Source organism: Aquila chrysaetos, chromosome 6, assembly GCF_900496995.4.
Source record: "Aquila chrysaetos chrysaetos chromosome 6, bAquChr1.4, whole genome shotgun sequence".
NCBI lineage: Eukaryota > Metazoa > Chordata > Aves > Accipitriformes > Accipitridae > Aquila > Aquila chrysaetos.
In genome coordinates this window covers 40913294-40925895 of record NC_044009.1, presented here as the reverse complement: position 1 = coordinate 40925895, position 12602 = coordinate 40913294, and the positions used below count along the sequence as shown (strand labels likewise).

Here is a 12602-nt window from a genome sequence, read left to right as displayed (position 1 = left end):
AACCTTTAATATGATCTTCATTTTAATTAGGCTTAAAGCAATTACAAGTTAATCTTGCTAGGAATAAAGATCTTGAGCCAGCTCAGTAATACAAGTTGTCTGCATTGCCATGAAGGAGATACTGTTTAGATGTCTGTGGAGAAGGTAATGTAGAGGCAATGATGGAGCCATGAGGTATTGCCTTCATCCATTTTATCAGCACCTTTTGGGTGGTGCTTTCCTGCATCTCATCCAGAAGCTTATGGGGCAGGTGACTGGGGACTGCTGCTGCTTGATGGAGAGGAAAGAAATGACCTAGAAGAACTTCTTTGTTAACAAGGGAGAGGATCTCTAAATAATAACAATCTTGATACATACTTAGCAGTGGTTTTCATGTGGAATTAATACAATTACTGCAGAATTTGCAGCCGGCTTTATTTTGTAATAATATATAGCATCTCCACTCCTTCCCAGAGGGTACACAGAATATTTTGGATTAGATATTGTAGCAATAAAGGGTTGAAAAATAAAGACAAAGGTGTTCTTAGGTATTCAAGAGAGCAACTGCATGTAGGCTGAGTGCAGCTTTGAATATCAAAAACTTCATGTGTAAAATGCCACCTTCTGGTCGTCGTTTGCTACAAGCCATTTTTCTACACCCATTTAAGGCTTTAAAGCAGAATTCCTACCTATAACATTGTACCAATGCACAATACGTACTTCAATTGCATCCTTTGTGCCCTTTCACCGTATTGTTCAGAGGTGAATATCTGTTATGAATTTAGGTAGTTGGCTGAGACTTTTTTATAAGGTTTCATCCTGTACTTGACCAGTGACTGTGGGCTGAATTTCCACAGAGGTCTTAACACGGCCTCTGGTTATACGTTAGTGATCTGTTTTCAATAACAAATTATGATAACATTTAGATCTCTAATTTATTTAAATAGGCAGCTGAGTAGTTTTAGGGTTTGCAGCGGTACCTGACTATATCCATGAAGTTACAAGCTCAAGTTGTATCACACAAATTTAGGGGCTTCTTATAAATATTTGGACCTGGTCACCTATGCGATGGTTGCAAGGCTGACTGGTAAGTACGGAGCAGCAGGTTGACTGCTGGTGGATTTGTGCTCACTGAACTAGTGATTTTTCACCCAAAGCATTAGTATTTTATTTGTTCATAAATTCTGCAGTATTTCTAAAAATGCCTTGATTGTTTTCACAAATACACAAATACTGCTTAAAAGACTGCACATGGGGCAAAACATGTCTGTTCTAGTATATTCCACCCCACACTCTGGGACAAGTGTTAAGAGAGTTAGGGCAAGATCTGCTACCCTCAACTTAAACGCTTCCAGGGCAGATGTCCTGTCTGCCATCAGTGGGAAGAACCTGGCACCTCTCAAGGTGATTCATCCTCCTTGTCTTATACAATTACAGTCCTACAGAATCATTCATCCCATCTTGTCCTTCAGCACAGTCTATAAAAGAAGCCTACACGCATAGATGCTTAACTTTTTTGATGATTAAAAATAGGAGAGAAGAATCCCACCTGAAAAGGCTACAAAAAAATGAGATGCTGTACAAATACAAAATCACTGATCATTCTTTCCTCTGCCCCACTTCTTACCAGCTTCTTGCTTCCTTCCTGCTCACTAATGTAATTTTCTTAATCCATCTTCCTCTTAATCCATATCCATATAACTAGACAATGGTAAAAAGACAAAAAAACGCATCTTGGCTTGTCTGAAGGTAGACACATGAGGCTCCACACATCTGCCCTCCTAATGGAGAGCAAGCACCTTGTGCACTGGGCTCCCATGAGCAATGCCATTCCCTCTCTTGCTACCCCAGAGCGGAGGGGTAGTGGACACCAGGACCCATGGTGTTACAGGCAGCACTCAGCTGCCCTGCTGCCTGCTCTCCTGCCTCCTTGTGTCCCAGGCGCAGAGGAGTTGCAGTACAGCTCTAGATACCAGAGGTGCAAGAAAAGGCCTAGCTGAGCTAGTCTTAGAGGCACATTGAGTCCGAGAAGGATGCTCCCTTCCAGCCTTGAAAAACATCGTCACAGTGGGGAAAAAATTTCTTTAAAAAAAGATCAACGTTACTGCTTGCTGTCTCTCACTGCGGTCTGCTGCTCAGAAGCTCTCCTCCCCTGCTTTTGCTTGCCTGCTTTCTGAACACATCTGAAACTCGGTCTGTGTCCACAGCTACAGTTATCACTAAGTTCCTGTGTAAAGCTGCCAGGTTTTCTCTTTCTGTGCTCCTGCTGCAGTATCTAACACACCATGGGATCCTGCTCAGCAGCCAGAGCTCTCAACAGCACAGGCAGACCCCTGACATCTAACCCAACCCTGAGCAAGCAGAAATCTGCATGAAGTCAGGGAGGGATTTCCCTATATGCCACCTTTAAAGAAAAGGGGTGAGAGCTTCAGATTGGGTTTAAAGTGGGCAGCAGCAGAACAGACAGTCTGAATAACCAAGAAAAATATAATTGATACCAAAAAAAAATAAAAGTGTTGTTGTAAGTCAGGAAATGCAGTAATTCAAACTTTTTAAAAGGCAATGAAATAAATGTTCCAGCTCAAAGTATACGAAATACTTTTTAAAAGGGGTTGCAGTGAAAACCTACTTTTGTTGGAGAAAAGTTTAAGTGATTTGAGTAAAGGAGAATTCAGAGTTGTCCACAGCATTATGCATAGTAGATGGTCGATAATTCTGTTGTGAGGAAGGAAGAAAGAATTTTCACGTGTGAGGCTGCAGAGCTGGCCCCAAGTCACCCCACAGAGAAGGCAGAACAGCCCAGCTCAGCCTCTAGACACCAGAACTATTGTCTCCATCAGAGAGAGGCAGAAAAGTCCAGGAGCTGAATTTACACTCATATTGGCGATGAAAACACCACTCAGCCTGCAACACATGTGGAGAACCCCACGAATGCCCAAAAAGTCAAGCAAACCAAAGGTGAAGGCTGCCAGTTCCTAACTCTACTTTTCCACCTCTTCCCTGAGCTTCCCTCAATCCCTCGCCTGTGTCCCTATGGACACAGCATGGTAACAGCCCCATTCCCTTCCTGTTCGCAGTGCTTTTCCCCAGGGTTGTGCCTGCGTTTCTGGCATCAGTGGCCCTTGTTGCTCTGTTTCAGCAGGTGGGAAGACACCAGCTCGGGAAGGAGGGAGGAGGGAGGCAGGATAAGCAGCACTTTCCTAGCAGCAGGGCAGCCAGGCACCAGCTGTGACAGGCCATAGGCTGGGGTGGCAGCACCCTGACAGAGTCCTCACATGGTGCGCCCATGGGGTTGACTATGCATTTATTTATTTTATTTTTCATTGCCAGGGTTGCAAGCAGCTGTGGGATTTACTTGGGTCCCCCCGCAGCCCCCCATCTTTTTCTTCCCATCACGCTGGCGTTCTTTGGTGCTTCTTTTTCTTGCACATTTACCCAAATATCTTTTTCTAAAGAGCAGGAATTTCTTGGTATAATATTTCACTTCAGGGTATGCTCTCTTTTTGAAGCAATTCCACCTTTGCCCTACCTTTGCACTATATCGAGTTAATCATGTCCATTGAGAATTTAAACCTCTTCTGTTCTGTGTGCTGTACAAGTCTTCAGCATTGCTCCACTTGCTCTCCCAACTGTTCTCTTGGTTTCTTTCCTCACATTACAGACCAGAATTTCATTTTATCTTTCCTGGGATTTCTGTCCTACTTTGACTTCATCTACCATATTTGCCTGTCACTAGCCTAAATATTATCTGATTGGTTGCTGTTTAGATCAGTACCTTCCCAGCCCACAAAGCTAGATAGATTCTGTAGAAAGCAGGCTAACACAAGATTATCTCTTAGCTTGGAATAGTTCTGTCTTGCTTTGGCACTTTAGGTTTTCCCTGTAAAACATTTGCTGCATTTTTGTGTGTGTGTATTTCACTGTGGTTTACTTTCACATTTCCTATTGAAATGTAGTTTCAAATGTAGTTAAATCTGTTTCCCATATTCATAAACATATAGAAGTCATCTTTATTTTATTGTGGAATTGATAGTTGGGGATGGGGGGGGGGTTGCTGCTAGTTTGCAAACCTCAAAGAATACTAGTTTGTAAAGGTAGAAGAATCCTACTCTGCTTCTCTCTCTAATGATTTTTTTTTTTGTCTTGTTAGTTCTCCTGCTCCCTTGCCAGCTGGATTTTTTGTTTTTAATTTTTTCCATTTCTTCGTCTTCCTTAAAGTTTTAGTCCTTTTGCTTTTTGATAATTTCAATTTTCTTGCTGCTATAAATCCTTATTTTAACAAGCATAAGCTTGCCCAAAAATAAAAGAAGGAGAGCAACTGTCTTTATGGTACCTGTTTTGCCTCTTGGAGTCACAGCTCTGTAGCTCCTCTATAAATGGCATCAGCTGTGGAAATACACAACTTTGCAGTTACTAGCCTTAACCTGCTGGCAAGTAAAATCTGCTTAGTCTCGCCAAAGACCAAGTTCCTCCTCTCTGGTTTGAAAAGACTGGACTAGTTGGGGGATTGTATTTTCCTCCTACTTATACCTCCTCTTTCCAAAGCAATTCTGTCTCTGCTTTGCATGAGTCGCGTTGAACCAGCACATTCCATTCCTAATTTCCATCTTGTTTTTCCAGGCAGCCCCTCTTACTGAAACATTCATACACTTCCCTTAATTTGCCTCTTGCTTTTGTTCCCTTGCTACATAGTCCCTCTGCACCATACCCCAATTCCCTAGTGTCTTCATCCACTTCTCCAGCATGTTGCAAGCTCACCATGCCGCCTTCTGCTGTAAAACAAAGTTTTTGAGGCTTCATCATTATATCCTATCATTTGGAGTGCACCCAGATTCTTTAACAGAGTCCAGTATAAGATCCCCTATAGGGCAGATGAGTGTTTGGGTTTTTGGTGTGATACTGCAGTCAGTGAAGTGTAGGCAAACACTTGCTAACGGATAGACCCATTGCAGCTAATGCAACTGCACTTTTCATTTGAAGTGTAGGTTTCTGTGATAAAAGCACCACTCAGAAACTTGCTCAGTGTAGAAAGTGTGTTTTGGCTTCAGTCTGTGTAGGGTTTTGTACGCTTGTAGGTGTCAGGAATAACTAATTGGTGATATTTTTTGAATAATGGCCCTCCACAGACTGACTGACTTCTGTTTTGTATGCTGTACTGGATTAAAGTACAATTTCCAAATGTTTTTGACCTTTAGAGAGCCAATGATTTTTTTGTTTGACTTAAATTGAAACTTGTGGAGAACATTTTGTCCTCTGGCCCAAAAATGATTCTGCTCTGACTGTCCTGTAAGTGTTTGCAGGACTAGGGCCACAGTCATTGTTCCCTACATAGACATTTTCTCATTAGCCATGTTTTGATATAATGAAGCACAGGGCTATCTAGGTAGCAGAATGTTCTTTTAAGTAATTTGTGTCTACCAAGAAAAAGAATTGTCTGCAATTCAGATACAGATCATTGCTTCACTTTCCCCATTCTGAAGTGTATATTTTTATCTGTCTCTGACCATTTTTATTCCTTGTCAAAAACCATCTTTTATGCTTTTCTTGATAGCCCTGTGATAATCTAATGTTCAGTAATCTGTAAAGCTTGTCCTGTATCATCAAAACAACATTAATGTATTTGTACCATAAAAGCCATGGGTTGGAATCAATTTTATGTCACAGCTATCATCCTGATATAGTTGTAAAGCTCTGATCTAAACTAGATTGTTGTGATTTCTGGGACACCTTCTTTTAAAAGCCTATCTACTGAAAGTGACGAGTTTAATTCTGGTGATTATTTACCAGAATTAAAGCTACATACTGTTAAATCACCTAGATGAGCATTAGGATACCTGCTTTTTGGGAAAGCCAGCTGGCAGTCCTTCTAAAGGAACTGGGAAGTCTGCTCAGTTGCAGAGTCTACAAAAGAGTTCTTGCTTGGCTGAGACTTTCTGTAAAGCCCTGCTTTACTGCTACACCAACTGCACTCCCTTTGTACAGCCAGACCTTTCTTACCTAGAGCAGTTAAAAGGTTACAATCCTGCTTCACATTGGAAGTAGTTTGGATGAGAGGTAGTTCTGGATCCTGTCCACTTCTTACATGATAGTATTGATACAAAGGGAGGAGAGAGTGGGCATTTAAGTCTTGAGAAAAGGCTCTTCAGAAGGAAGTGATAACAATGACTGCCTACCCCTATTCCTTGCCTCATTCTGCCTCTGAATCCCACAGCACCTTAATTAAAACACCTTATCTTTCTTCAGGCTTCTGCTAGTACCCTAATGCGATATCTCCAATTCCAGGTTCTGCTCGTTCCAAGGCACTGGTGGCACTACGTGGAATCCATTGATCCCATCACTGTCAGCATAAACTCTTGGATTGAACTGGTATTTTCCATTTTATGTCATGGTACTGTAGCACTTCCATGTCTGCATGGACTTTTGTCCCTTACCAGCCAGGTTCAGCCCTATTGGGTGTGCTGTATTTAGAGGTTGGGGAGGGAAAAGCCCTTATGGATACAGTTTTTGCTGAAGAACTTTCCAAGGTTCCAGATCTGAAGCCCCAGTTCAGCAGAAATCACACTCAAGTTTACCTCAATCAGGCAAACAATTAAACACAAGCTAAACTTTTCATGTCCAATTTCTTGTGGGCTAACTAGCTTTGTATTGAATAGGGGACAACAGAACAGCAACTTTACCACAAGCCCATGCTTACATGCAAAGCTAAATTAGAATTTAAATCAGATTAATGTGATAGGAAGGGGGTGGCAGAGGATTTTTGAATTTTCATTTCTCTGTGATAGTTTTGATTTGCCTGGAGTTGGATTTGCTCAAGTATTTAATTAATTTTCTTTTCCCCAGGCTTTGATTTTTCTTGCTTATGTTAACCAGTATGTATGGGATGGTTCCAGGGATATCATAGTTTGGGTTGGAATGGACCTTTAAAAGGTTGTCTAGTCCAACCCCCCTGCAATGAGCAGGGACATCTTCAACTAGATCATCTCTATGCTCCAGAAGGTTTTCTGATTCAAATTACTTTATCATTAATCCTAGCTTAGTATAAAAAAGACCCTTTGAAATGGCCTGTGAAAGCTGCCTCACTAAAATACTTATTGCTTTTTTTTTTTTTTCTTTTAAACCTTTATTAGGCTGGAAGTCTGCAGGGGGATGAACACATGCATTCAGCTGCTGTTCAGAGACCACACAATACATTTCTTATACCAACATCAAACCAAGCATTTGCAGAGCAGAGGAACTCACTTGGGTGTTTCCCTCACGGAAAAATTTTCTAGATGAGACTATGTATTTAGAAAGGACAGCAGGCCCACAGCCCACACCAAGCTCTTATATAGCCCCAAGTACAGTCAGGCTGTGTCCAGTGCCAGAGAAAGCACCAATACTGCAGAGAAACCATTTAAGCCTTCCTTAAATTTGAGCAGCCTTTGTGGTAATTCAGAGGAGCTGGCTGTGTGCCCTGTGCTTGGAAAGACCCTGATGTCAACACACACATACTTGTACCCTAAGCTGTGCCTCACAAATTGTTCCCCTCCGGAGGAGCAGGTCCAGATTGGATCAGTTGTGCTAGGCTGTTAACTCCCAAGTGGCTGGGTGGTACATCAGCTGTAGTATTTCTAGCTGTTTTTATGTGCTGGAGAAAAAAAAAAAAAAAAAAAAAAAAAAAAAGAAAAAAAAAAAAAAAGAAGTGGAGCTAAACTCCATGGCCTTTCTGGTCATAGAGGTCTTGCAGAAGTCACCAAGATCCTGTTTCGTGACAGCAAGAGCAGGTAGTTGTGTGGCATCATAAACAGAGGCGTGTTTGCTGGATCTTGCTGATGAATGACACACATACTCCCCCTCCCCAAATATCAAAAGCTGCCATAAACAAGTACAGCTATTGCAACCCAGGTGAAAGTTCCTTACAGAAATTATCCCTACAGCTGATGATGGCAGCACTGGTAGGTGTTGGGCAATCCATATATAAAAATAAATTCTGACATGGATGCTAAAAGACAATACTGAGAACATTTCCATTACCAAATCAAGCAGTTCTTGTTTGCAGCTGTTACCAGCTGCCTTCATATTGACAGATGTGAATCATGCCAACATTTACAGTCCTAGTGAAACCATTAATTATATTGGCAGGACTTTAGAAGTTTAATTTGTTTTCAGCTGGATGTGAGCTACTCAAAGTATTCCATGCTTCCTAACATACTCTCATGCAATCTGTACAACCCTGTTATTCAGCAGACAAGGATGAATACCAAGAGTGCAACACCTTAAATAATTTCCACATGTAGATACCAAACTCTGTGTTTTGGGGGCTTGTTACACGAGGCCATTAATAAGCCAAGCATCCAAAACCACAGAATGCTAAGAGCACTTCTCCCTGCTTCTATCCCAAATTCTGCTCAGGGTTCCTGGATGAATTACTGCCTTCAACACTCGCACTAGAAAGATGCATGGTTTGCTTGACATGTTCCCCAAAGCCTCAATTAGGCAGTTCAGGACTATGGGTTGACTAGGTTACATCTTTCCTCCAAAACTTATATGTCTAAGCATCTCAATGAAAGCAAATTTATGTATCCACTCCTAGGCGCTTGTCATGGAAATAACTAAACCACCCATCTTGTTTGGAGAGTCTTACTGTCTCCTTCCACATACCCTTCCCTTCCATATACAAGAAACTCAGTTAAGTGGGAAAGAAAAGTAAAAAAGATCCTATAAAGTTTTTTTCTGCTATCCTAAACTAGCTAGTATCCAGCTGCCCAAGGGGATGATGCAGGAAGTGAAGGCCTGAAACAAAGAGTCAGTTACTAACTTAGTTTTGCAGGAGAGCTTTCAGAGGAAACATTTTTTTCCTTCTGCTGATGTTTAAAACTGCAGCAGTATGTCAGCTGCTGTTACATGATAAAATATTTCCTGAATTTCCTTGACTCACTTTTGTGCCTCTGTTGCCCCCAGATAGCTGCTGCCTTGCTGTAACATCCTGTGTTTTAAGTACTTAAACTAGACATAATATGTAGATATATAAAATTTGCTATGTACTTCCATGGTCCTTCTAGTCCTAAAGAGCTATATATAAACGCATACATTAATTAAACGCTAACATTGCATTGTAATTTCAAGGACCAGATTCAATTAACAGAACACTAATAAGGGAAGAGATTATATACACACACTAGAATCTACTTTTGCAAATCCTTATTCAGATGAGTAGTCACACCAGAGCCTGTGCTGTTACTCATGTGGGGGCTGTATGCATGAGTAGGAGCATCAAAACTCTGAAGCCTTTCACTGACTTCGCATACATGAGTATGGCTTTCAAACTAAGACCATCCATTCAGTTCTTCCCAAAATCTTCCAGCTTTCTGCAGAGACCCAAGTGCTAACCTATCTCCAAACACTTTCTGTTCCCCTGAGGCAGGATGCAGATCATGAAGCCCGTGTAGAAGAAGCAATAACTCGAATGCTAGTATGTGCCATAAAATCAGCAGAAAATCCCAGTGCTGGAGACGTGTGGCTAAATCCCACAGAGGTAAGCCCTCTCTTGCTCCCATTATAACAGTGATAACAGAGAATTACTGACATTTTGCTTAGCTCCTCCTGAGTCTTTCTGCTGCCTGAGAAAAAGAATTTTAAATTCCTTCCCTTCACGTAGCAAAAGTAATTCATGGAAGATAATCATGCAACGTTGAATTGAAACATATCTCCTTTTAACTGAGTGTATCCTGGGTGTTTTCTTAGGTTGAGGCAACATCCCATGAAATCAATCTTCAGTACCTGAATAAAGCAGTGTCTGCATATTTCAAGTGTCAAAAGGCAAGTGTGTCAGAGCAGGCGTGTTCCAGCAGCACTGGCACAGAGCAAAGGACAAGTGCCTCACGCAAGAGGAAGAAAAGGGAAGTTGGCTGTGAACCAGAGGGCTACAGATTACTAACCCATGAATTTGGCTTTTCATCATTTAAAGCAGAAAAGCTGCAGAAAATACCTTTTGGGCCTCATCTTATTCAAGTTTTACCACAGCCTCAAGAAACAAGCTCAATGGGTGCAGTTGCAGTTGAAAGTGACAGTAGAGATCTTCTCCATGAAAATGAAGGAGGACATTTTGGAAAATTACACTGCACCAGGAAGCAATTGGTAATGAGTAATGACTGTGAAACACCTGCACATCAAATAGATTCAGACGGCAGTCCAAATGCCTCAGAAACAGCCCTTTCTACCAATGATTTGCTAGACTGTTTGGTTAATCCGCATGTCATCAATTTAGTGGCTCGGCTGCTGTTAGAGAGAACAAGAGTTTAATGCTGGAGTGCTTTATCATTTCTGAAATAGAGAAATCAAATGGCAGCCTTGTTTTGGGTGTTTAAGGTCTGTAATAATTGAATGTTTTATTTCAAATAATTTTTAGGTACAGACAGACAGAGTTAATGGTTAAGTGGCAGATTTAAGTTGAGCTGAAAGAAGAATAACTGGTTAATGATGGCTGGGAAGAGAAACATGTGTCTCTGAGTCAGAGAGCTCCTCAGTGTTACAAACAAAACAGAGCATACACAGTTATACTCCCACCATGATGTGTGGATGGGATCTTTAAAGTGTTCTACGGCTCTGAGCTGTGAAACAAGTATGGCTTGACAATGGGAGTGGGTGCTGGGACGTGGTTACATAGCAGAGGAGGACTGAGAGTGGGAGAACATAGACTGACTTACTGTAGGCTGCAGCCCTTGACCACATTTGAAGTGAAATGGTCAATAAGTGATCAGTTGATCACATTAGAAATATTAAGCTCAAATAAACCTAACCTCAGCCAAGAGGCAATGCGCTCACTAATGCATCTACTTCCTCCCTTCCACAAAATAGCTTCAGTTTTGTCACAAAGCTCCAGGATGGAGTGAGACAAGAGCCCTTTAGCAAGAAAGTGGCCTTCAGCTCATTCAGAAACACTTGAAGCTGGGAGACAAAAGGCCATTGGGAAGTTATTGTTAGGATTTATTTAAGGCTAGTTGCACACAGTTCCCTATCTCTAAGGAACAAAACAAAGCAGTTACAACTTTCTACCTCTGTCCTACTCTTTACCATAACAATCAAAATGTAATGATTTTTTTTTTTCTTTTGGTTGTAAGTGGTTGCTGTACAAGACCATCCTTTCTTCAAAGTAGAGTGGTCCTTGGATTTGTTTTTGAAGGCTGGGTAGTCCTTTGATTAAAAGGTTATGGAACTTGAAATATAGGCAAGCAGGTGGGTTAACACTGAACCTCTGCATGGAGGCTTGAAAAAAAAAAAAAAAAAAAATGGAAAGAAAGCTGCTGACATCTTCTGGGATGCTCTCACCTCCTCTGCTTTCTGTTTGTGGTGGCAACAGAGAATGGCGTTTGCCCTAGTCATAGCTTCAGAGGGGTTCTGGGACAACTCCTGTGAAACCTTTGCTCATGTCTACTAGCACCTACAAACCCATTTCTGTCATTAACACATTCATAACCCTGCACCACCAGCCCTCTAGCAGATACTTCCTTTGCCCGATATCTGTTCCCTGCTAAATACATGAAGCTAGTGCTGTTTTTACAAAGATCACCTTCCAGCAAATTATAGTTGAAAAATCATGATGGCTGAGGTGCTTTCTCTCTGCTTTTACACAGGTGGCATGCTGGCAGGGCCCTGATGGACAATGCTGAGTGGTCTATGTCAACAGGTCAGAAATCCAGGAAACTTCGCCATTTAAAAAATCCCCCCCAAAACCTAATACACTTGGAAGAGGATTAAATTTAAAAGCCTTGAAGGTTCACATTTAACAAGCACAGAAACCTTATCTTGATGGGCCCTTTTGAGTGTGGTTACTTCAGCTATGGAGTGGGGCGGGATTTAGCTCTCATTCCTTCCTAGGCAGCCAGAGGAAAGAGGAAACAAAAGTTGTACATGTAGTTTGCTGGAGACCTTGGCTTCGAAAAATGACTGTGAGTTAGTAGTAGGGGCTGTACCAGCTCTGTCTTTGACCCAGAAATGTGCAGTTTCAAATATCCTGCTCTACCCTTGTAATTGGGCTCAGACCCCGATGACACCTATACATCATCTTCAGCAGCAACCTGCAGGCAAGATGCAATTCTCAGCAGCACACAAGAAAATCCACTTTTCTTGTTTTATGTTAATACACCAAAGCATCTTGATGGGGTTGCACCACTGCAACAAGACCAGAATTTAATAAACAGTCCCATTGATACAGTTCACATTTGTGTGTTGGCACTGCTGTGCCAAAAGTATTAAAAATTAGTTAGGAAACATCTTAATCACATCTGCTGCCTTTAGTGATTCACCAGGCTCCTAGGGAGCAGATCTGTGGAAGAAGGCAGCCCCGCTTCCGTACACGGGCTTATCTCAGCAAAGCTGGGCTTTAAGTGACAGCCCACTTGGCTCCTGCTGCTGCCCTTGTCTCCTTTCCCAGGCTGAGCAGAGGGGCTGGGACCAGCCAGAGAGCACCGCTGCTGGGAGCACTTGTGCTGGGGAGGAGGGGTTGCAAGTGCTTCATTTTAATAGTCTTGCAATAAAAAAGCTTTTATATCTAGAACAGGTATAGGTGGGGGAGGAAAAGCACAGGCAGTAAAGTGGAGGAGGTGGATGGTAACACCACCTCCCAGTCCCCACAATGTGAATTA

General features: G+C 41.9%; 1 protein-coding gene across 4 annotated transcripts in view; it reads left to right on the top strand.

The window, feature by feature from the left end:
- HSPBAP1 (HSPB1 associated protein 1) overlaps positions 1-10773 on the top strand; it is a 39942-nt gene extending 29169 nt beyond the window's left edge. For all 4 annotated transcript variants that reach the window (XM_030016880.2, XM_030016878.2, XM_030016879.2 and 1 more), the window contains exons 6-8: positions 6262-6345; positions 9383-9493; positions 9703-10773. In XM_030016880.2, the coding sequence (XP_029872740.1) occupies positions 6262-6345; positions 9383-9493; positions 9703-10260 (753 nt within the window). In that variant the 3' untranslated portion in view covers positions 10261-10773. The remainder of the gene's footprint in view (positions 1-6261; positions 6346-9382; positions 9494-9702) is intronic.
- Positions 10774-12602: the final 1829 nt, after the last annotated feature.